Source organism: Mytilus galloprovincialis, chromosome 13 (genome assembly GCF_965363235.1).
Source record: "Mytilus galloprovincialis chromosome 13, xbMytGall1.hap1.1, whole genome shotgun sequence".
Classification (NCBI taxonomy): domain Eukaryota; kingdom Metazoa; phylum Mollusca; class Bivalvia; order Mytilida; family Mytilidae; genus Mytilus; species Mytilus galloprovincialis.
In genome coordinates this window covers 25,563,897-25,590,010 of record NC_134850.1, presented here as the reverse complement: position 1 = coordinate 25,590,010, position 26,114 = coordinate 25,563,897, and the positions used below count along the sequence as shown (strand labels likewise).

The 26,114-nt window shown below is 35.1% G+C and overlaps 1 protein-coding gene across 1 annotated transcript; it reads right to left on the bottom strand.

The window, feature by feature from the left end:
- Positions 1-480: 480 nt before the first annotated feature.
- On the bottom strand, positions 481-24,655 carry LOC143057713 (uncharacterized). Its single transcript, XM_076231081.1, has 7 exons — positions 24,391-24,655; positions 22,232-22,378; positions 18,292-20,657; positions 17,280-17,501; positions 5,398-5,594; positions 4,431-4,652; positions 481-2,408 (listed from the first exon to the last, which is right to left on the bottom strand). The coding sequence occupies exons 1-7, from the start codon at positions 24,605-24,607 to the stop codon at positions 1,745-1,747; spliced, it is 4,035 nt and encodes a 1,344-aa protein (XP_076087196.1). The 5' UTR covers positions 24,608-24,655; the 3' UTR covers positions 481-1,744.
- Between the last annotated feature and the right edge of the window lie 1,459 nt (positions 24,656-26,114).

The window sequence follows — 26,114 nt, the reverse complement described above, 5'->3', positions numbered from 1 at the left end:
AAAGCCAAAACAACCAATGGATACAACAGTATTGAACAACATGATTTCACAAATGTCAGGTTTGAATAATAGAAAAATATACATCATCTATAGTTTTATTTTAAGTTATTAATAAATAAACTAAAACAACTAACGAACACAACATAATTTTGTTAAAACCAGTTATATGTTATCAAATAATCGGTCAAAACATTTCCACAAACTACCACAAGCTCATATTGAAAGAACTGAACTCTCTAAATAATAAAATCACTACCCTTTTAAACTGAAACGATTTATAAAAACAAAACATGTTAATCTTTGCATTCTAATTTAAAACCGAATAGATTCGTAAAAAGAATGAGTTAAGCATGTTCACCATTTTCTCTTTGTGATCTTACCAAAACTGCTAAATATTGATAGCAGAAGTGAGTTAACTAGTATACCCTTGTAACAAATACATCATCAAGATAGATTTCCAAGTGTTCCTCCTACAGTTAACATATCGACAGCTTTCCAAAGAGTCAGATCATGTTTACAAATACATCATAAAATTAAAACTATAAAACTGAAAATTAAACACACACACATATATCTATAAACACATCAGGCAATTATTTTTCAACAAGTAAAATACATTATGTGGATGTACGCGTTACAGAGAAAGGCAAAACTATTGCATTAGAAAACAAGAGTGCACACGCTGAAATGTCTCGCCTTCTTTACTTATCATTGATATTATGTCGATAGTTCTGAATATAAAGCTTTATTACAACTGTCACATAAACCTTACACTAACCAAGAAAACTAAACATTGACCAATGAACCATGAAAATGAGGTCAAGGTCAGATAACACCAAAGCAGGCAGACATGCACACCTAATAATTCTCCCATACAACAAATATAGTTGACCTACTGATTATAGTATAAGAAAAACCAGACTAAAATCGCAAAACTTAACACTGAACAATGAACCATGAAAATGAGGTCAGGGTCAAATGAAACCTTGGTGACTGACATATAGATCATAAGATACTTCCATACACCAAATAAAGTTGACCTATTGCATACTGTATGAGAGAAAAAGACCAAAACACAAAAACTTAACTATAGCCACTGAACCATGAAAATGAGGTTAAGGTCAGATGACACCTGCCTGCTAGACATGTACACCTCACAATAATTCCATACATCAAATATAGTAGACCTATTACATACTTTATAAGAAAAAAGTCCAAAACACAAAAACTTAACTCATAGCCACTGAACCATGAAAATGAGGTGAAGGTCAGATGACACCTGCCAGCTGGGTATGTACACTTTAAAGTCCGTCCATACACCAAATATTAGGGCACTAGGACCTTGCAAGGTACGCAAATACCAAATACAGTTATAATATTACTTTTAATAAGAGAGCATCTTAAAATGTTAACTTTTTTTTTCAAGTATTCACAGAACCATGAAAATGAGGTCATGGACATTGGACATTGAACTGACAGAAACTTCGTAACATGAGGCATCTATTTACAAAATATGAAGCATCCAGGTCTCCCACCTGCTAAAATATAAAGCTTTAAAGAAGTATACTAAGCTAACGCCGACGCCACCGACGCCGCCGACGCTGGATCACTATCCCTATGTCGAGCTTTCTGTGACATAAGTCGAAGGCTCGACAAAAACAATATGATTAGATATGCAACTTGAAAAAAAACATCCACCAGAATATACCATTCAATCATGGCAAAATAAATTTCAAAGTTTTATTTACTGCAGAACACAATTATCATCTTTTCTTTTTCTACCCTCAACGAAACGTGCTATTGCATCTACCGGGGAACTTTCAGCAAAATGAGGAGGTGACTGAAGGGATCTTTGTAGGGTTGTAGAAGTTGAACTTCCTACTTGCTTAGAATGTACTAATGGATCCAAACCATCAACTGGGTTTTCAGTATTATTTGGATTTGCATCTGACTTTTCCACAGGAGGCTTTGTCTCTCTGTCAGTGTATATTATCAGGTAATCGGGGTAGCACTGATTTCTATCAAACACAACAAATATTTTTGGGTCTTGGACGTTATCCACACAAGAATCGTACAACTTATGAACCTGCCCCGGAATTTCTGGAGGTCGACGGAGGGAAGGATTACCTACTGTAAACTGCCCGACCAAGACTTTGGCTCTAAACATGAAACGAATGTCCGTTGGTAAATCTGCTTGTGTATATGAATTGCCAGTTCTGGCACGGACAGCAAAATACGAACCTTCCCCATATACAGTTGCATTGCGACCACTTGTTCTGAAGTCAAAATTATTAGTACAAATACCTCGGCAGGTATTTAAAGAATCTGTACCGTGAAATAAATTCCTTTCATCAATAGTTTTACCATTACCAACTTGGTCAGCATCAGCTAACATATGATTCTTCTTGCTGTGAATAAACGAAAATAAACCAACGTCACGTGCAAATACCATTCAAATTTATAAAGTTTGGCCCTTAGCCAATCATTGGCCAACATGTAGTATTTGAGAACAGAACCTCGATGTAAACAATGCAGCAGTAGTATACCGGATACAAAGAATATTGATAGTATGTGTAAGTGAATTTGTGGTCATAGATTTGTCAGAACATTGTTCTTATAGCTGCATGCTCAAACAAAACTCATAAAATATACCAGACACATAGTTCTTTATGGCAGGCAAAATGTTTGTCTGCCTCAGGCATATAATACCTTAGCTGGATTTGGCAAAACTTTTAGGAATTTTGGTCCTGAATGCTCTTCAACTTCGTACTTTATTTGGCCTTTTTAACTTTTTTGGATTTGAGCGTCACTGATGAGTCTTTTGTAGACGAAACGCGCGTCTGGCGTAGACTCAAAATTTAGTCCTGGTATCTATGATGAGTTTATTTACAACAACTTGGTCGATGCCACTGCTGGTGGAGATTTATTTCGCCGAGGGTATCACCAGCCCAGTAGTCAGCACTTTTTGTGCTGACATGAATTATCATTGATAAGGTTATATTTATAAATTAACTGTTTACAAAATTTACAATTTATGAAATACTAAGGCTTTTCTACCTCAGGCATATAATACCTTAGCTGAATTTGGCAAAACTTTTAGGAATTTTGGTCCTAAATGCTCTTCAACTTAGTACTTTATTTGACTTTTTTTTAACTTTTTTGGATTCGAGCGTCACAAATGAGTCTTTTGTAGACGAAACGCGTGTCTGGCGTATATTCAAAATTTAGTCCTGGTATCTATGATGAGTTTATTTAGGACCTATCAGTGACTTTCGAATCAACAAATTAGAAAACAGAATCAAATATGTGGTTGACAAGTATTGGAAAACAGAAATTGATACACTTAACTGGTACATTTTGTAACTCAATATATGCCTTCAAATAGAAAACCCTATTTGTTTTGAGTTAATCAACATCTCGCAAAAACCTACTTTTCTAAAAATTTGCATATCACTTTCATTTCATTTTATTACAAAAATTCTGTCTAGTGGAAAGTAAAACAGCGATAAACACTGACTCCTAGGAAAATTCAAAACGAAAAGTCTATTAACATTTTGCAAAATCAAAAGCTCAACATGCATCAAATGTACGAAAAACAACTGTAAAATTCCTAAGTTAGTACAGACATTTTCGTATTAAGAAATAGTAGATTAACTCTGGTTTTAAAGCAAGATAAACCTATCACTTGTATGATGCATAAAGTTCTATTATATTGACACAAATATAGGATCAAAACAAACAGATATAATAGATAAAAGTTTCAGAAATAGGATGATAGCAGTCGACACAACCAACGAATATATACCTTTTGCCTTAACCATGAAAAATGATAACCAGGAATAAAAAGGCTTTCATAGTGTGTTATTATTCACATTCTCAACAAATCATCACTTAAAGAAAAAAAATCGATGCACCAGAAACAGAATTAATCCATATTCAGAGGAGGGGCAATAGGGGGTCCGTTAACATGTTAACAACACCTCGATTTTGCAAAAACAGTTAACAAAAATGAAAACGTTCTAATAACAGTTAACAAAATGGGTTAAAAATAATTAACAGCTTTAATTTATCTCAGAAAACAGTTAACAACATATTGAAAAGGGCCAAAACAGGTTAACATAAAAAGCTATTGCCCTCCCCTATTTAGGTTACTGTTTTAAAACGAAAATTGTCATCTCCTTCACAATAGATTAGTCCAAAAATTGTCCAAATATCAGGAAGTTTGGATAAGAAATAACATTGAACGATTTCTTAAGTATGAAAATTACAAGACATTTTTCTCTAAAATATATAACCTAATTCATGCTTCCGCTTCATTATCATGTATTCTACCTTCAATTTTGATTTACATTTAACGTTTTTAAATTTTGGAAATCAAAATGTTGACCACTATCTTCTGTTTTACAAGATCGAAATCCTATCAAACTTACATGTCATATTCGCTCCATAGTTTTCTATTTTGAATTCGATATATAAACTTGAACTCAAATCGATCTGGATCCATGGTATCGGTAAGTGACGTCAACACTTCCCTGTACTCTTTCCATGTCGTCTCAAGTTCAACCAGTTCAAAGTCATGTGCACAGTCCCAGTTATAAAAATGAGCAGGTTTTACTGTACTCATAGCTACTGGAAATGGTATACTCTTTGGACTAAAAAGAAAATTTAATTTTTGGGAATTTCATTCTTAAGAGTTGTCTCCCTTCTGCGATCGTATGATTTGAAAGTGTTAGGATATATAAAGGTTATACCTACAAACCAATTTTTTTACGACATCAACACGGAGGAAGAAAACAAGGCTTTAAGCAGACATAAAATCATTAATATTTTATGGGTGATTTTAACATCTGAAACAATGGTGTCAAGTACATTCATACGCAGCTTATTTCATTGTGATTACATTAGTAACTCGTTCTAAATGTACATTGTGCCGTTAAGAAAGGTAATATTGATTTTAGATTACCACCTAAAAAGATGACCTGTGATGAATGAAGGTCCAAAATGTCTGTCAAAAACATAAATTATCGAAAAAAACATCTTGTTATTTTCGATAAGTCATATCATGCTGATGATTTAATGAAATTTAAAAGTAGTCGTAAAGTCACTAAAGATATGTATTGTTCTTTCCAACCAATTAGGTAAAATGAAAAACATTTGAATTTGTCAAAATGTTGTGAAATCGATTCAAATTAAAACACTAAGTCTCTTTTAATAATCACATTTTAAAGGTTTGCATGATATTTCCTATTATAAGCGTGAAGGCATCAAACAGAATTTAGAACTGAAATTTTCCATTATATATAGAAATGTCAAACTCACAATTGTAATATCAGTGCAATACTAATAATTGTAATATAAGTGCAATACTAACAATTTTAATATTTGTGCAATACTTACAACTGATTCTGAAGTATATCATCTTTTGAAACAAACAAAGGACGTCTGATAATTTGTCGTATATCATCTGTTTCCAGGTTAACTTGTGTCATCTTTAGAAAGTCTATCCTATACATGAAGTTTTCGTTCTCTTTTGTATACAAATACGTCTTCTGTTTTGTCTGATACTTCTTCTCAAGGGTGAACAGAAACACTTCCTTTGAAAGCAAAAAAACATATTTGTAATGTCAAATTATGCAATATATATTTTGATGCAAAACTGATAATTCTATGTATAACAAGTAGAAAAATGAACAAAAACAATTATCGACTATTTTCAATTCTGTTTGCTCACGAAAATGTCGATTGTTAACCAAACTAAACGAGCACAGATATGTACTTTACCCTTACATATTGGTTACATTTACAAAACCAATGATTCATTTGAATAAGTCAGTAACATCGTATCGTAAGATATACACTGAAAATGTTAATCCACCACAGCGATTTTAACCCAGAGGCTGTAATGCAAACATATTGTTACAGGCGGGCGAGTAGGGGTCGAGTGTACTTTTAATTCCGTATGATTGCTTATTGATAGTGTTCCGTTACTTTGTCTTGTTTTGAGTGTAGTTTGTTGACTCCAGCATAATCATATATAAATGAAGAATCCAGCGTAAAAGAGTGACTTTTATTCTTGTCCAGTAGGCATGTATATCTCAATAAATAACGCATGCAAATATCAGCAATAACATAGTATAACCATAAATTGTAATAGTAAGATGCTGGCCTTCTGAACCCCAGATATAACTTATAAATACAGATTTACAAGACTTTATCCTATCAATACAATAATGAGAGAATGAAATATACGTATTTCATTAAACTACGATATAAGAAAGTTGTCAACGTGGTGGGACATCGTATCTTTACATCTTTAATAATTTGTGTAATTTGCCAAAAACTGCTATGAGAAACTGTAAACATTGAACTGGTTCCTCATCTTGTCTTAATATGAAGCCACTTCCTGTTGAAGACCTGCTTAAGCGGGAATATTTATAAAAGCGATATTTGGTTCCTAGATGTCCTTATGTGAGCTTTTAGTTAAATATTCCAAAAGATGTAAAAAGATAAATAAAGACTTGAAATGCTATCGCATAGCTTAAGGTGAAATAGCTGTATATCGAAATGCATCCTGTACCTAAATAGCTTGCTTGACTTTAAGGGTTTGTTTGGTTTATTGTACTGCTCTGCTTGATAGCCAGATACGATATGCCAAAGTGCTAGTGCGACGCCGTATTTATACTTGACGGTGAAATACATCCGCGACTCACAGAACTGAAAATCTACTATAACTTTGAAATACCAAGGAAAACTCTGGCTCATGTCCCAAAATGTCGTTATAAATACATAAAATCGCGAAAGTTTGCCTTTAATTCCAATAAATAAGTGACATAATAAATATAAACCTTAAAATTCTATACTCGTAGCCTTATCACCTACGTTACTATATGACGTCATTGAAATCACAAAATAGTTCCTTAACGGCGCTACACAAAAACGTACTTAACGTAATTATTTCCTATTATTAAATATCCTACACAGTAAAAGGAAGGCCAGCACGTAATTTAATCATATCTTAATAATACTTTTATGTATTATTATAACTTTATAAAGAAGTACCGTTACCCGGAAGTGACCATTCGTTGGAATGGCAACTTCCAATATACGTAAACAAGCACTCACCACGATGGAATTTAAGGGAAAACTACCCAAAAGATGTGTCAAATAACACTGAGACTGAATGAATAGGTAACGACAAACATGTTTTATAAACCCATTATCCCCTGAAAGTGTGAATTTAATGTAGACCCGTGAAAATCGTGATCGAAGTGCCTGTTCACTGACAGTTGAATTTTACCGCTATGTCAACTTGATAAGTTGATAGACATTATGTTAAATGTTATGTTATCCAAGGACGTATATTAGTTATACGTTATTGTGTTATCTAATAAAATTGGTACTTATTATAAACATATGCAATTTGATCTCCCCAAATTGAGATTGCCAAAGTTGTCTTAGTGTATGAAAATCATCTAAGACCATTATTTTTCAGGTTTTCAGATATTGATCCCAATAAAATTTAGAAATATAAAATGTGTTGTTTCTTTGAGATTATTATCAATACCCATTTATAACACTTTCCCCACCCAATAAAAAAAAAGAATTCTCCCGAATTCTCTTTTGTATTGTACACATGATAAAATATATGCAATGAACTAAAAGCATTAAAACACAAAAGAACAATAACAATAAAATTTGACAGTTCTAAGTCTCTCTTGATCGGTTCTTCTTGGTGATGGTCGTTGTCATCTTAGATAGTAAAAAAAGTGTATACAGTTAATGCGATTTATCCTTCTTAACATCTTCTGACAATCTCAGAGGTACATTACATAATAATTTAACTAAGTCATTTTGTGGTTTTGATCGGGTTGCGGCTTCCAGCATATCTATTAATTCCAAAGCTTCAATTCCTTCCAGTTTACCAAGACAGATATCCTTCAACAAGTGGTAATTGGCCAAACGAGCCTTTATAATCAAGTCTTCTCCAGGTTGATTAGGTAACGCAGTACCTGGCAAGGCAAGCATGGCATACTTGTCAAGTACGTCTCTCTCTTCCTTGACCGTGTCGACTCCATGCTCCCTTGCCAAGGTCATGGCAGCGAACCTCCAGGCTGTCAGCTTCTGATCCGCTGTCAATTTCCTCCATTCCTTGGGCGGCCAGAACATTGGTGTTGGTTTACTCGACACCTGCATCCTTTCTCCGGCCCATTGTCTCCTCCCTGGTGGAAATAGGGGCATCCCTCCTGCCTTTAATAGCTTCTCCGCCCTCTCCCTAAGTGATATATTGGTAGTTTCTTCTTCGTCAGTGTCAATATCAAACACTTCCTTATGGCTCACCATTATGATTCGTTCATCTGACCTCTCTGATGTTGCCTTGTCTTCCTCCTCCTCTTCCTCCTCGTCCTCACTCAGCATTGGTAAATATGTATCATTCTCTTAGTTGTCTAGTTTCTTAAGAGGGCTGTCTTGAATTGGTACTGGCTTGCTTGGTTTTTTCTTTTCTGCTGTTGGTAGGACATCTGCAACTTTTTCTGATGGTTCCTGTGTTGTTGAGATGGTTTTAGCTGTTTCTGGTTGTCCCTTTTCTTCCAATATAACTTCTAGGTTGTCTACTTCTCCAATAGAGTCCATTATCTCGTACTCTGGCTCTTCTCCAATATCGGATTTACTACTTTCTTCCCTGGTTGTTTCCTCTGCCTTCTTCCTGGACTTGGTTTCAAACGTCACCTTTCCCCTAAACAGCTTCCTGACATGTCTCTCACCAATTCCCAACGCCTTGGTTACCTGATTCAAGGTGTGCTTTGACTCAGACAACTTAAGTTCTGTTCCCCAAGTTTGTGGCGGCTCATGGTCTGTCTTTGCAATGCTCATTCTCCTAACCAAATTGTCCTTTTCCCTGGAGTCCTCCATGACCCAATGTACCATTTCTACCTTGAACCATATTTCTGCTGACGACTCCTTCATTCTAAGAAAGCCTATGTTCCCCTTAGATGATAGGTCAATCCTGGCTACTGCTAGTTCAGGAAGGTCCACTAGAGGTCTGGATGGACTGTATTTCCGTTTCCTAGAGCTGGTGGGCTGCTTACTTGTAACAGAATGACCCAGTGCTTTCTTCCATCCTTCTTCCCATGACTTCTTATGTTTGTCTGATCCCTCCTTCTTGGTGGCTTCCACCCATCCCAACAGTGCTGCCCTGGTCCTGATGGCAATGGTGCTCGTCCATTCTGAAGGCTTTATAATTCTAACATAATCATCTGGCCGCTTGGCTAACCAAAATCCATTAGGCTCTGTAAAGAAATCACCCTCCAGGAGGTCTATGGTTAGATCATTGTGTTTTCTCTTACTGTGCTTGGTGAGCTCCGACATCCTGCCAAACGTCCTCTCACTATCTACACACCATGGACAAACAACTCTGCACACCGAATGCTCGGAGATGGCATGGCTCTTCAGGTCCTTTTTCTTTTCATAGGTTTCCGGGCATAACCAGCATTTTGTCGATACCACTGAACTCATTCTGAAATACAAGGAATACTGCCATTAATTCCCTGTATTGTTTATATAATAAGTTAAAATCCTCCCCCCGTCCCGTTCTATAAATGTGTTCATGGAAGGCCAGCATCCGTAGGCAAGTAAACTCAACTCAAAACCATGCAAATAACACCAACGAAACAACTCCAAAAATATCTATAACTGTTCATATCCAAAATAAACTCGACTACTAGGCTCCTCCTTAGTCAGCCAGGATCCCTATCCTATATCTCAATGATTTGACTAGTGGTTGATCAGACCACCCCCAAATCGCTCTCCGACAGATCTGTCATAAAAATATATACTGCAGTATATCCAAAAATAAAAGTATGAACAGGTACAGAATGCTGAGGACCTTTAATATTCCTCCAACATTTAGCCAACTGGCTTATCCAATTGCTGGTCGTTATTTGCTTCCTCTAAATTCATCATTCTTCGAAATCTGCTTGCCCACGATGGTACATTCCTCCCTTGATACAGTGCTAAACGATCCACATGATATACAGTCGACGGCTGCCTCAAGCTTCTTTTTACTCGGTAAGTAACATCATCTATTCTCTTTTCAATTATAAATGGTCCTTTCCATTTAGGTGTGAGTTTTGAGCATACTCCCTTTTTCCTTATTGGGTCGTAAATCCAAACAGCTTCCCCCCTTTTAAAGATTCTTTTCTTGGCGTTAAGATCATATCTCTTTTTCTGATATATAGAGACCTTTTTGAGTGCTTTCCTTGCAAATGCATGATTTTCTTTTAATTTATTTTGTAGGTGTGCCACATAGTCATCTGGTGACCGGTTTTCTTGAATTTCAGTATCTGGCTGTGGAATCACAGCCTGCAGCGGTAAAGTTACCTCCCTTCCAAAGAGCATAGAATTTGGTGTCTTTGAAGTAGATGCATGTACGGAAGATCTGTATGCCATCATCACCTGTTGTAGATACTGGTCCCATTGATCTTGTTTTTGTTTACAGTACATAGATAACATAGAAGCAAGTGTTCTATTAAAACGTTCCACACCACCGTTGGATTGTGGTCTGAAACTCGTAGTTCTGGTTTTATGAATGCCTAGTAGATTGCACATTCTCTGGAAAATATCGGCTTGAAAGTTTCTTCCTTGATCTGAGTGTAGTTGTAGAGGGGCTCCAAATTTTGTTACGAAATGGTCTATAAATGCGGTACAAATCGTTGAACTTTCCTGATTTGGTAGGGCTATAGCCTCTGTCCATTTGGTAAAAAGATCTGAAATGACTAAGATGTACTTATTGTTTCGTTTTGTTAATGGCAATGGTCCAAAAATGTCTAATGCTACTCTTTCCATTGGTTCTCCTGAGACATAGGTACCCAAGGGTGCTTTAGTTGATTCTTTCTTGGGTTTTCTTGCAAAGCAACTGTCGCATGAACGGCAATATGCTTGAACATATTCCTTCATGTTAGGCCAATAGAATCCGTTCTTGAGCTTTTCCAGTGTCTTGTCCACACCTAAATGAGCAGCTGATGGTACGTCATGAAAATAGTGTAATAGCTCTTGTGTTCGACTCTTAGGAACAATCATTTGTTTTCGGGCTGTTTGGCCATTGTTTGTCTCAAACCTTCTGTATAAAACTCCTCCATGCAATTCTAATCTGTTCCATTGTCCCCAAAGAGTTTTCAATGCTGATGTTCCACTTGAAATACTTTCCCATGGTGGTTTCTGAGATCCGCTTTCAAATGCTGCAAATACTTTCCCAATATTGTCATCTTCTAATTGCTGTTGTCTTATTTCCGATGGTTCCCAACCCCCTAAAAGTGCCTCATTGACTTTCATTTCATTCTGTTGTTCCTTGAGTTGACTCCTTGTTACAGCTCGGATATTTCCTGGAATTAGCCCTGTAATTTCAGTGATATCTGCTGTTTCATCTGCTTCCGTGAGGGGTGTAGCAAAGTGTTTTACTGTTTCTTCTTGTTTTTCTAAATTTGAATGGCATTCTACAGGTTTTTCACTTTTCTCCGTATCATTATCGTTTTCAGCTTGATTTAAATCCTCTTGATGTTTACATGACTTACATGGATTCCTTGACATTGCGTCAGCATTTGTATGTTTCCTTCCTGCCCTATGAGTAACTTTGAAATTGTATGTTCCTAATGTCTGAAGCCATCTTGCTACCTGACCTGTAGGATCCTTCAGACTTTGAAGCCAATTGACGGCTGCATTGTCAGTTCTGAGTAAAACTGGTCTACCATAGACGTATGGATGAAAATTCTTCAAGGCAATGATTACAGCTAGTAGCTCCTTTCTAGTCGTACAGTATGAAATTTCATGCTTATTGAGTGCCTTGCTCATGTATGCAATAACATGCTCACGACCATCGTGTTCCTGTGAGAGGACGGCTCCTACTGCGTAATTACTGGCGTCTGTGTCCAAAATGAAGGTTTTGTCTGTAACTGGGTAAACCAATATTGGTGGTGTAGTTAGTGCTTCTTTTAGTGAGTTGAAAGCAAGCTGGCAGTTTTCTGTCCAAATAAATTTCGTCCCCTTGTCACATGCTTTATGTAAAGGTCTGGATAGATCAGCAAAACCCTTAACAAATTTCCGATAATAGGAGCAAAGTCCTAAAAAGCTCTTTATTTCCTTTGCATTCCGTGGAACTGGCCATTTTTGAACTGCTTCTATTTTCTCAGGATCGGTTTGAACTCCTTGCTCTGAGACTACATGCCCAAGAAATTTGACGCTTTTCTGAAACAAAATGCATTTTGATGGTTTCAATTTTAAGTTTGCTTCCCTCATTCTTTGAAATACGTGCTCTAGCCTAAGTAGTTCTTCTTCAAATGTTGCCCCTGGAACGATTATGTCATCCATGTACAAGAGACATTCCTCTCACTGAAGTCCTCTAAGTACGTCCTCCATTAATCTTTCGAAAACTGCTGGGCTAGTGGCTAAGTCAAATGGGGTGACTGTAAACTGAAAGAGTCCTTGACTGGTCGAAAATGCGGTCTTTTCTCTGTCATCTGGATAGAGCTCCACCTGATAAAAACCTTGATTTAAGTCTAGACATCCGAACCATTTGGCTCCTGCTAACGAATCTAAGCAGTCGTCCACACGAGGCAAGGGATAGGCGTCTTTGTTAATGATCACTTCATTTAAAGCTCTATAGTCCACACATACTCTTGTACTTCCGTCTTCTTGGCTATAAGTACGGTCCTAAAACTCCAAGGGCTGTTTGATGGTTTAATGACTCCTCGGTCCAACATTTTGACTATTTCCTTTTTTTCTATTTCCCTTTTCCCCAATGGTAGCCTCCTAGGTGCTTGTCTTATCGGATGTGCAGTTCCTGTATTTATCCTGTGTTGTACTCTATTAGTCCTCCCTAAATCATCCGCTGATTTTGCAAAAACGTCTGAGTATGCCTGAAGAAGTTCCTTCAGGTATTGCTTTTCTTTTTCCTGTAAATGTACAATACTTCTGTTAAATAGGTCCTCAATATGTGATGGTAGCTTGTCTGAACTGGTCCCTTCTGTTCCAATGTAATTGCATACTCCTACCGCTGGCATTTCGTAGTACGACTCACATACACCTATCTGTTCCTTAGCATGTACAGTAATTGGTTCTTCCCGAAAGTTAATTAATTGTACTCTAATGTCTTCCTGGTGTGGATCTAAAATTCCCCTAGTGATGTTATGTTCTGTTTCCTTTTTCTGAGTTTTATGGAATGAGCATTTTAGATTTTCCCGGCAAAGTGACTGTCTCCTTTACAATGACTCTACATATTGCATTTGCTTCTCCTCCTATCCAGCAACGTATATCTGTATCCTTTGTAGATAATATCTGTCTCTTATAATCAATTTTGTCTATATGATCCAATAGAAAATCCTGCCCCAAGATCGCATCTTGTTTGATATCACAGACCAGAAATTCTGTGTTAAAATCTGCTGTCCCTAAAGTGAGTTTTTGTTTAAGTGTCCCGTATGAGCATAAAGGATTGCCATTTACATCAAAAAGTTTATATGTGCTTGGTTCTAGTATTGCGTTTTTCAGTACATCAGCTAACTGTCTGTAAATTTTATAATTTAATATAGAAGAGGTTGATCCATTGTCTATTAATATTGTCAAAGGTAAGTTTTGTAGGTATCCTTTAGTATAAAATCCGTTATCCCAAATACCACATGTATTTCCCATTTGTCCTATCCTAATATTGTGACTTAATTCCTGTGACCGTAAATTTCCCACTGGTTCCCGGTCTATCGAGCCAATGGGGAACTGAAGTTTCCCTGGTTGAGACTTTGTGAGTTTCTGTTATCCTGGTCCTTGGAGCCTTGCTGTCCTCCAGTATTGTCATGTCTTGCATTTTCTTGCTTGTATCGAAGATAAAATGGACAATATCTACATAAGTGACTTGTGCTCTCACAAATGAAGCATTTAGCTTGCCTGTTATTAGTATTTCCCCATTGAGGCCTTCTGTTGTTATTATTTTGCCAAGAGTTGCTATAATTCTGTTTTGTACCTTCAAGCTGGGAAATCCTCCTTGTTAGTCCATCAATGCTATCGTGAAATTGGTTTTCCGAAGGTTCCTGTGAAAAATTAGATGCTTCTCCTAAATGTGTATCTGTTGTCATTCTGACACTGCCTTTCTTCTTTTATGAGCCATCTCCTATTATAGCTTCATATCTTTCTATTACCTCTACAGCTCCTGCAACAGTTCTACATCCCTGGTTAGTGCATTGGTATTTTACTTCAGGTGTAACGCTTTTGTACAGCTGGTTAAGTGCCAATACTTCCTGAGCCCTTGCATCAAGATCAATATAAGCTCTCTGAGCCATCTGGCGAAGATCGTCCGCCAACGCCGCTATTGCTTCTCCTGGGTTCCTTTTTCTCATTTCAAGACGAGAAAGCCATCTGTTTTGTTGTCTTGTACTCCCAAATCGTAATCCTAATCTCTGAGTCAAAATACCGTAATCCCGTTTTTCAGTCTGTTCTAAACTAATGTAAAATGTCCTTTCTGGTCCCCTTAATGCTGCCGCTAGCGCTAATACTTTGTCTGCGTCCCGCCATCTCCCAAGTTCGGCGCACACCTCAAAGTGTGAAATATATTCCTCCCAATCCTCTCCTCCATCATATGGTTCTGGTCTAATAGAGACTGTGTGTGGGTTGTTGTATCGGAATCCGTCAGTATTTATCCCCCTTTGTCCTCTTTGTCCAGACATGCCATATTCTCTATTTACGTCTCCCTCCCCATGTGCATATACGTTTGCTCTGTGTTCTTCTAAAGTTTCATTTGCATCTGCAAATTCGGTATTTCTTTCATGCCTTGCTTCTTTTTCTCTCTCTTCCGATCTAAATCTGATTTCCAGATCTGGCGACTCGGCCATGTTGAGACTTAGACTGATTCTAACCTAGATATATATAACGTACAATAATTATTGTAATAAAATTAAATTTCCACCACGTTAAGATCCATCTTTATCGTAGACGTTGACATATTATATTGCTATACTAGTAGATAGTTGAATTTAAAAATAAATGTGAGGTTCGCATCCTGGATGCCACTTTGGACTGTGACATCCCACTTCTGACACCAGTTTGTTACAGGCGGGCGAGTAGGGGTCGAGTGTACTTTTAATTCCGTATGATTGCTTATTGATAGTGTTCCGTTACTTTGTCTTGTTTTGAGTGTAGTTTGTTGACTCCAGCATAATCATATATAAATGAAGAATCCAGCGTAAAAGAGTGACTTTTATTCTTGTCCAGTAGGCATGTATATCTCAATAAATAACGCATGCAAATATCAGCAATAACATAGTATAACCATAAATTGTAATAGTAAGATGCTGGCCTTCCGAACCCCAGATATAACTTATAAATACAGATTTACAAGACTTTATCCTATCAATACAATAATGAGAGAATGAAATATACGTATTTCATTAAACTACGATATAAGAAAGTTGTCAACGTGGTGGGACATCGTATCTTTACATCTTTAATAATTTGTGTAATTTGCCAAAAACTGCTATGAGAAACTGTAAACATTGAACTGGTTCCTCATCTTGTCTTAATATGAAGCCACTTCCTGTTGAAGACCTGCTTAAGCGGGAATATTTATAAAAGCGATATTTGGTTCCTAGACGTCCTTATGTGAGCTTTTAGTTAAATATTCCAAAAGATGTAAAAAGATAAATAAAGGCTTGAAATGCTATCGCATAGCTTAAGGTGAAATAGCTGTATATCGAAATGCATCCTGTACCTAAATAGCTTGCTTGACTTTAAGGGTTTGTTTGGTTTATTGTACTGCTCTGCTTGATAGCCAGATACGATATGCCAAAGTGCTAGTGCGACGCCGTATTTATACTTGACGGTGAAATACATCCGCGACTCACAGAACTGAAAATCTACTATAACTTTGAAATACCAAGGAAAACTCTGGCTCATGTCCCAAAATGTCGTTATAAATACATAAAATCGCGAAAGTTTGCCTTTAATTCCAATAAATAAGTGACATAATAAATATAAACCTTAAAATTCCATACTCGTAGCCTTATCACCTACGTTACTATATGACGTCATTGAAATCACAAAATAGTTCCTTAACGGCGCTACACAAAAACGTACTTAACGTAATTATTTCCTATTATTAAATATCCTACACAGTAAAAGGAAGGCCAGCAAGTAATTTAATCATATCTTAATAATACTTTTATGTATTATTATAACTTTATAAAGAAGTACCGTTACCCGGAAGTGACCATTCGTTGGAATGGCAACTTCCAATATACGTAAACAAGCACTCGCCACGATGGAATTTAAGGGAAAACTACCCAAAAGATGTGTCAAATAACACTGAGACTGAATGAATAGGTAACGACAAACATGTTTTATAAACCCATTATCCCCTGAAAGTGTGAATTTAATGTAGACCCGTGAAAATCGTGATCGAAGTGCCTGTTCACTGACAGTTGAATTTTACCGCTATGTCAACTTGATAAGTTGATAGACGTTATGTTAAATGTTATGTTATCCAAGGACGTATATTAGTTATACGTTCTTGTGTTATCTAATAAAATTGGTACTTATTATAAACATATGCAATTTGATCTCCCCAAATTGAGATTGCCAAAGTTGTCTTAGTGTATGAAAATCATCTAAGACCATTATTTTTCAGGTTTTCAGATATTGATCCCAATAAAATTTAGAAATATAAAATGTGTTGTTTCTTTGAGATTATTATCAATACCCATTTATAACAATATGATACTCAATTTTAGGACAATAATTGAGTTGTATAAGATTCAACGATACATAACACACTCACCTTAAAAAAAGTTTGCTCAGGGGTCATAGACGCCGTATTTTGCAAAGAAAAAATTAGAAATATTTTGTAACACAACAGGTAGGAAACGTCCAAGGTTTTACACCGTCTAGGATCAATTTTGTGTGGGGAAGTTGCAATCTTAGTGTTCGAATTTGTGAAAACAGTTTCCTTATCTTGTTTCTTCGTTAGTATTATATTTATCATTTTTTACACATTAGAAATGTCTTCATACGCTGTTGTCTTTAAAACATTCTATTATTTCTTAGAATATAATTTATTATAGTAATTGGCATATTTTTTATAAATGAACATAAAAATCAACAAAACAATTTTTTATTTTTAAGAAAACCTTATTATCCACTTTGGCTGTTGCCCCTTTTCGCTATAATGGTAAAACAGGTGAACAATAAGAATGAAACAAAAGTTATCAAGGTTTCATCGCTCTTAAAAAACTAAGATGAAATAATCTGACCTTGTCAAACATAGTCCATTTATCACTGTCATCTTTCAAATACCACCTCCACTGTGTTATATAGCTATCAACTGAGGGTTTCCTCTCAGCGAATGAATGAGTACTGAGCCGTCTTACATTTTTCCACTGATTGTCCCCACTAACTGCTTGGTCATCAACATTTAATATCACGGCATGCATCTTTGCAAACCAAATATGGTAACTTATTCTGTTACCGGTTTTCTGAATTATAAAATGCTTAACATTAGTTTCAAAAAAAGTCTTTTCTGCCATTACAAATCTTGATGAGTGTGCATTATTCATCTTATCCTAAATAATTACGCATAAAAGAACACTTAAAATGCCAGTTTTTTATATAATCAGTTTGATATAGGTCACAAAAAGTGCTATCAATTTCATACTCAGGATAACAGATCTAGAGATGCAAACATTCTAAGTTTTCTAAGAATTGAAAGTACATTTAAAATACAAGTATCTCTAAGTTTATAAACCACCATGACATACTAAGACATCATTTGGTAAAAAGTCTGGCTGAATAATTCTTATTAAAGATTGAATATCAGATCTTTAACCTAACAGTGATTTTGTCTAAAAAGTCACTAACATTAAAACTAGATACATGTTTACTCATTGATTGTTTTGAATAAAATATGTCTCAAGGTCCCCAGTTTACCACAGTAAAAACCTCTTTTATAGCCGACTATACATGGTATTGATTTTTCGTATTGCTGCAGACCTCAGGTTGCGTATATATATATATATATGCTTACTACCATTTGATTTTAACAACTCTGATGGATAGTTGTCTCATTTGCAATATTTCACATACTCTTATTTTAATATAAGAGTTCAGAACTTCATCAAGATATTGTTAACAGTTAAATGCGCTTGCAAAGCGATCTTATGCTTTTTGAATCGAAGGTTTGTCAGGAATAATCTCATAAACTTCTTGACTGTATTCAACATATTATCAAAAATAATATTGAAACATTTTATTATAATAAAAACTTACTTCCATTACTACATAATCTTGTAGATTACAGTAAGCTTTCTCTATGATCTCGTTCTCTTCCGAAGAAAAAGAAACCCATTTCTCAGATATCTTTAATTGCCACAAGTACGGTAATCCACTTGGTAGGTGGTGGTTTTTACATGATTGCGATGGACATTTATCTTTTGACACAAATAAGCAGATTTTGGATTTTTCTGTTTCGTCTTTCAATAAAGATGGGTTTGTTTCCTGGTAATCTGGATCTAATGGGTTACGACTGGCTGGTTTTGGCTTGACCCTTTTATTATTGTCTGTAGCATTCATGCCGTGTTCCTCACCTTCCCACATTTGCATCATTATCCTCTCTCTTTCTTTTATGTTATCATCCTCGTCCCCATCTTTAAATAGTATTTTGGATGTAGACATTTTAGATAGATCTAGATCATCTTTACCCACAATCCCACAAGTTATATTTTTTGTTGATTCAAATCTTGCTCTTCGACCACTATTTGGTTTGTCAATTTCCGTTAAGTTCTCTTTACTTTGGATATCAGAAGTGATCACCATTTGGGATGCTTTTACCGGACCAGAAGCAGTACCCGAAAGACTTTCAGTACTGACATTGACGTCGCTGTCGTCCTTATATGTATTGTAATCATCAATACCATCTTCAACTTGACTGGGGTCAAAATCATCGGAATATTTTTCACTTTCTACTCTTTGTCTTGGTGGTACATATATAGTCTTAAGCACTCGTTCCTCTTCCCATTCCTTCATATGAAACGATTCTAGAACCCATTTGTTGTGGAACTGAGTGATAGAGTGCGTTTTCTGGAACTTGCATGGGTCTTCACATTTTCTAAATACTTTGTTGTGACATAAATGTAAGTATGGACATCTTTTTTCTGAATTTTCTATCTTGCACCCATTGTTGTAAATATAATCTACACAAAGTGATGGGGATTTACAATTTATAACAATTTTTATGTCAGCTTCACTAAAATCGCTTATGCCAAGTTTCTTCTTTAAATGACGATTGTGTCGGCTTCTGAAACTATGGGACAGCGAACAATTACTTTCGTTGCAGTTACCTCGGATAAAACGACGACAAACGTGAAAGAAATGACACGAAGTGTTTTCACATTGACCGGAATTTTTTTTATTGTTCCAAATGGCACAAATGTTTGCATCCCTGAAAAATGGTTGGATATAAACAATGGATTTTCCATCCCAGAAAACATGAAATCTTCGACTATGTTTCTTGAACCAAAGACATATGTTAGAGTTGTAAGGGAAAAGATGACAGTTCTTCAATAGATCTTCAAATGAACAACCTCCCTTGAAATTTTTTATCAAAAATTTAAATACCTCAATATCATCAACATCTGGTATTTCACTCTCATTGTCCTCTGTGTCGTCCCTTTCAGATTGTAATTTGTCATATTTTTCTTTTCGACGACCCTGACTTCTATCCTTACGCTCTACTCGATTATGACTTTTATCAGTCTGGTAATTTTTATGTCCATCAGAGGTGTCCGTCTGATCATTTTCTAATAATCTATCTCCACCACGTTTTTCCATACCCCTCTGGCGACCTCTACCTATCAGTCCTCTTTTCTGTTGGCCTAGCGTATCATCTTCTTCTGCATTTGGTTCATTCAAGCTATCACTCATACTTTGACTGCCTCCCCTTCCCTTTTTTTGACCATTTCCTTTACTTCTTTGAAAATCAGATTGCTTCCCATGATGACTATCAAAAATATTAAATGACTGATCCGAGTTCGTATTTTCATTTTGTCTATAATTACCACGTTTTCCCCCTTTGCTCTGTTTGGTTTCTCTGTAACCTATAGTATTGACACTTTCTGATGATTTTACAAACCTTTTGTTCAGACCATGTGATGTGATGTTTCTCAGATTTCTTTGACTTCCCCTGTCATATTTTTTCGACTGCTGGTCACTAAAATCGCTTTGAGATTCACAATCTGAGTCATCACTGTCTATTTCACTATCTTCTGAAGATCCCGAATGTTCTTCTTCATCTTCTTGTGTATTTCGTCCTTTGTCCCTTCTACCTCCACGGTTACTTTTCTGGCTATGTTCCCTTTTAATGTCATTATCTTGTGAACCTGTTTTATTTTGGTAGACCTCTGTTGGGTCATCTGCCAATAATGATTTCAGTTTTTTAAATCTTTCATCTTTAGTCGTCTTTATCTGTCTTGATCCGTCATCTTCTCTTTTCGGATCAACCTTATTTTTGTCTCTTTTGTCTTTAATTTTCTGTGTTGATTTTCTTTGTCCTTGTGGTACATATGATGATTGTTTTATGTCTCGAGTTTCATATTCTGTTGGTTGAACACCATTATGACTATTCCAATGACAATGTCCTAAAAATAATTTTAACTTTTGTTAAGTATAATTGCTATAGAGCTATTCTTCCGATCTAATTAGAACAGTGTATTTCTTGTGTTAATCCTTATTCATATTATCCGCAAGACAACTGTTTTATCAATAATGTGGTCATTTAAATAAATTTCCTGTTAACAAAACTTTGAATTTTTCGAAAAACTAAGAATTTTCTTATCCCAGGCATAGATTACCTTAGCTGTATTTGGCACCACGTTTTGCAATTTCGGGTTCTCAGTGCTCTTCAACTTTGTACTTGTTTGGCTTTATAAATATTTTGATATGAGGGTCACTAATGAGTCTTGTGTAGACGAAACGCGCGTCTGGCGTACTAAATATAATCCTGGTACTTTTGATAACTATTCTAAAATCCTGAGAATAAAAGATAAATGGCACTATTCTGGAAAGGATTTATATAGATTTTAGTAGTACTAAGTTTCAAGGTGATGTAACTTGGAACTAGGCGTAATTTAATTTTTGTTCAAATTAAAATCAACATGAATGTTCAAATTAACATTTTGTCATGATTTATAATCGAAAACAAATTTATAAAGTGTAATTGACATTGATGATATCATTGATATATTGTTCACTTGTTACTAAAATAACCCCAAATAAATTTCGTACGTTTGCTTTTTGGACACCAGGGATACGAGAAGCACAATACACGCCATGAGCTCTATGACAAAATAACAATTGAAAGAGAAAAGCAAAATTCGTCTAAGTTTAACTTTAAAGGTCTATTTTTTTGTCATTTCATTCAATAATCATTTTGTATATGATATAGTATCAACAACTTTTGAATTGCAGCAGCCAATGAAATAATTCTTCACGCCAATTTTCATCAAATCGTATGCTTAAAATAAAAAATATCAACAATTGCATTAAATTCTGAGAGCACGTTTGACCATTAAGCTCAACTTAATATCTAGAGTATATTTAATGACAGCCAAAATTATGGTCAATCGGGAACAAACAGATACGATAGCACCCCTGTCGAAGTTCAACCAAAGTCATTAAAAATTAGCATAGTAGTTATAGAGATTAAGAGTCTTAATAGAGAGGTTTTTATAGACGATAGCTTATTTTTCTGTACATTTTAAATGTACTAGAACTATTCACCAACATGTATTATCAGATAAAGTGATAGCTAATTTAAACTTGATGCAACGGAAGGAAAAAACCAATAGATAATTTCATATCACCGACTTTTTACTCCGTAAATTATATTTTTTTCGAAAGGTTACCTTCCCTAGGACATTCCGTACCCGGCCAAGTTCAATATTTTAGTCGGTACAATTTTGAGAGAAGGTTAACTATTTAATGCTTTCTACAGATGACTAAATCATCGGAAAACAGTTAACTTTCTCCATAAATTGCATCAAATGTAATATTTGATTTTAATTCATTTTTGGTTGCTCGTCATTGACCGAGTATCAGGATGTCCTACCACATAAAAGGTAACCTGTCGAAAAATTATAAAAGCTAGAGTCAAAAGACGGAAACATAAAAATGTTCTTTTGATATATGGAAAAGACATTTGTAATACCGGTACCTGATGTCGACCCATGATTCGTTGGTTGGTACATTGGTTGTGACATCAATGGAGGAATGTATTGTGGTGGCATATGTGGTGGCATCGGTGGTGGCATTGGTGGTGGAGGTTGTTGCTGTTGGGGCATCGGTACCGGTACATACATATCTATAGCGAACAAGTGCTGAATTAGATTTAGATTTCAACTCAGTTTAAACATGTTTATTTATAGTTGATTGAGAACAAGTTATCAAAACATATAATAATCCCTCTCCACTTTGCTGGTGCGAGTGTTGCCTTATATATTTTAATTCTGTGTTGAAGGTCTTTATTTGAAAAAGAGGGGCGAAAGATACAAGAGGGACAGTCACACTCATAGATCTATAATGGTTTACTTTTACTAAATTTGACTTGGATGAAGGGTTCTCTCATTGCAACTCATACCACATCTTTAATAGCGGTATACTAATATTGTCTTTATTTAATAGCACAAATACATTATTTATAGAAAATACCTACGAAATTTTAGGTTTTCCCGTTTTCTCCCTGTGGATAATGTGTATTATATTTTCATATTAAACCATATTAATTAACCAATAACAGGGTAAACAATGGTAAATATATGTTTTTTTGTTTTTTTTTTAAATAATAAAAAAATGTTTGTACGTTGCTAAAATGTATATATTTCAGTACGACATAAAGAAAAATAATAACGGGAATGTAAGCATAAGTTTGTGCGCATGTGTTAATCATATGTTGTGCTTAGTAGAACATAGCTTTGTTTACAAAATGAAGTAAGGACGTCATATTAGAACGTAGTCTTATAAATCTAAACACAGAGGAAAAGAAGAGAGGGTCCTGGTTTCACTAACGAACACACAAGCAAAAATGAACATTTGCTTCAAATTCATCAAAGGCAAGATATAAAAAAGGGTCAATATGTCAAAAGAATATTTTAGCTTTTTTAAAACCTGTACCATTTACGCTTAGGTTAACAAACCGTGTGCATAGGAAATATAATTTATCAGAACAATATTTATAAAAGGTAAATATTCATATGTTGTCGCCACTTAAAAAAAAGTATGTATGCATATGAATTCTTATATGGCTTAAAATGCAAAATAAAAAACAACAACAACAAAAAAAAAAACGTAAACATAATAATGAAAGTATTTACTGAAATAGGACAAGTAAATTTATAATCTGAACAACCAACAAGTTTTATTCAGATTTATACTATTTTCTGAAAATATTCTGAATTCATGGGGATAAAATTTGCCGTATCATTACCTTACTTGTTTATATCTATATAGTGTGTATCTGATGTTCAGTGGGTGTCGTTTATTGATGGGGTTCTTAAGTGTTTCTCATTTCTCATTTTTTATATACAGTTGATTTATTTATTTTCGTGGGTATCAATTTTCGTGGAATGTTGAAAATTTGCATATTCGTGGTTTTGCCAATCTCTATTTACAAAGCCTATTGACACTATATTATTCGTTGAACATTTAAATTCGTGGTGTACCTATATTCACGAAATCAATGAAAATTAGTATCCAACAAATAAATTTGAATCCACTATAGATTAAACCGTTGGTTTTACTGTTTGTATGATTTTGCACTATAAAATTGAGAAAGGAAATGGGGAATGTGTCAAAGCGACACAAACCCGACCATAGAGCAGACAACAGCCGAAGGTCACCAATGGGTCTTCTATGTAGCGATAAACTCCCGCATCCGTAGGTGTCCTTCAGCTGGCCCCTTAAAAATAGATATACTATTACAGTGAAAATGAAAGTCACACTAAACTCCGAATTATACACAAGAAACTGAAATTAAAAATCATACAAGACTAACAAATGAAAGGCTAGAGGCTCCTGACCTTGGACAGGCGCAAAATTGCGGCGAGGTTAAACATGTCAATTTTGGACCTCTTTCAAGCTCCGTATTGAAAGCCGTACTTTGACCTATATTGGTTTACTTTTACAAACTGTGATTTGGATGGAACGTTGTCCCATTGGCACTCATACCACATATTTTTACATCTATTTACTGAATTTGAATTTCATGCAATTGATGAAATCGTGTCATCCTTTCCCCCTGCTATACACTAAGAGTTTGCAAAACACAATTGTTGTTTCGACCATACCAAAAAAAAAGGGTTTCTGAAAAATTCTTACATTGTGTTGGTTGATTAGCCTGTTGATTTGAATACATATTAGGTGGGGGCATCGTTGCCTGACCATACTGAGGTGGTGGTGGTGGTGGTGGCATTTGTGGATGTTGATTGTAACGTGCATACTGATTTAGGCCTGTCTGCATTCGAGGCGGAGGACGTTGCATCCAATGATTTTGTGTGCCTCTTGAGCTTCCTCTATAATCTCGTCGATGACTCATATTGTTTAATCAAGTAGATTTACTCTCAAAATTCTATGTTTTCATCTGATATGGCTGAAAATTAAACCACAATCAAATTTAACGTTATTTTAATCCTTACATGAGTATTATGTAGACATGGTAGACGAAACGCGCGTCTGGCGTACTCAATAATAATCCTGGTACTTTTAATATCTATGTACAGAATATATATTTAAATATTTGCATCTATGATACTGTACTACTAGTATTACATTGATTTAAAAAATCTGTTTTTCATTGAATCTTTGCTTTGTAGTTAGGAAATAAATCAGATATTATATTGTATAAAAAAATGTACCGTAGTTTGTTATGTAACATGAATGTTATTCAAAACATCTGGCTTAAAACAGAAAAGATGATACAATTCGTTTGGTAAATGTCGACAAGTTTCCGCATGAAGATAAAAATGAATTTCCGTATTTGACTTTCTGTTTATAACGTATCTATCATATTTATATAGGGCAGTTGTTTCATAATAAACAATTGGGATTGAATCTAGGGTATCAGTATGATACGAAACACCGTCAATAAAATGTTTTCTTTGTTCTCACACATCGTTAGTTCTCAGATTTTTTTAAACAGGTCGTTTATACAGTGGTCGTTTAATCTGAACTCATATAACAATTGAAAAAGCACGAAAATGAAAGTAAAAGTAGAAAGTTACTGTTTTTTGAAATCAGACATCAATGTAAATTCGCAAATGTTTTACGGGTGAATTGATTAATTTCAAGAAAATCCAGTATTTTCTATTTCACTATTATGTCAAGCAATCGTATTTAAAACTAAAGACCCACTATATTATGCAAGAATCGCAACACCATTTAACATACTTATCATAATGTATCTCTTGTCACTTTAATATGAATCTGCAAAATATTTACAGTGTGATTTTTCTTTTTTAATGGGGAAGGTTAACACTTTCAGCGATGTGATTGTGCACCCTTCATTCATCTATTGTTAAAACGGGGAAAAATTTCTTGAAAGTGATCAATTGTTTCAAAGGAAAGTGAAACAGATTTCTAGTGAGAAATAAATCTGACGATTTGAAATATAAATATGTCCATAATATCTGTTTCCCCGAATGGAACTGAAATGTTTTAGTTTTTTTAAATTATATATAATAAAAAATATATATTTCATTAAAGGGTGAGTGGTTGAGTATCAACTGATTTTTATATTGCCATTACAATACTGATACTCTCTCGAATGTTAGTCGACAGAAAAAGGATTTCCGTCTTTATACAGAAGCGTTTTTAGAAAAAAAAAGGTTTAATGATATTGAAAATTATGGTTCACATTCAGGGCCATTATATAGTTCACTCTTTTCGTTTTTTTTTTTACTGTGAGATAGCCAAGCTCCCATGCGCTTCAAAATGTCCCAAGAGTTAAGAGGAGACTTATCAAGTGAACATATAAATAAACTTACAGAACAGTTGAAACAATCTGTTAGTCCCGGTGTATAGATACGATATATGTCAGATAATCT

Coding starts and splice junctions, on each gene's coding strand:
- LOC143057713 (XM_076231081.1), bottom strand. CDS start 24,607: ATGAGTCATCGACGAGATTATAGAGGAAGCTCAAGAGGCACACAAAAT. Junction 20,658..22,231: donor GAATCATGGGTCGACATCAG/GTACCGGTATTA, acceptor AATTATTTTTAG/GACATTGTCATTGGAATAGT. Junction 2,409..4,430: donor CTATGGAGCGAATATGACAT/GTAAGTTTGATA, acceptor GTTTATTCACAG/CAAGAAGAATCATATGTTAG.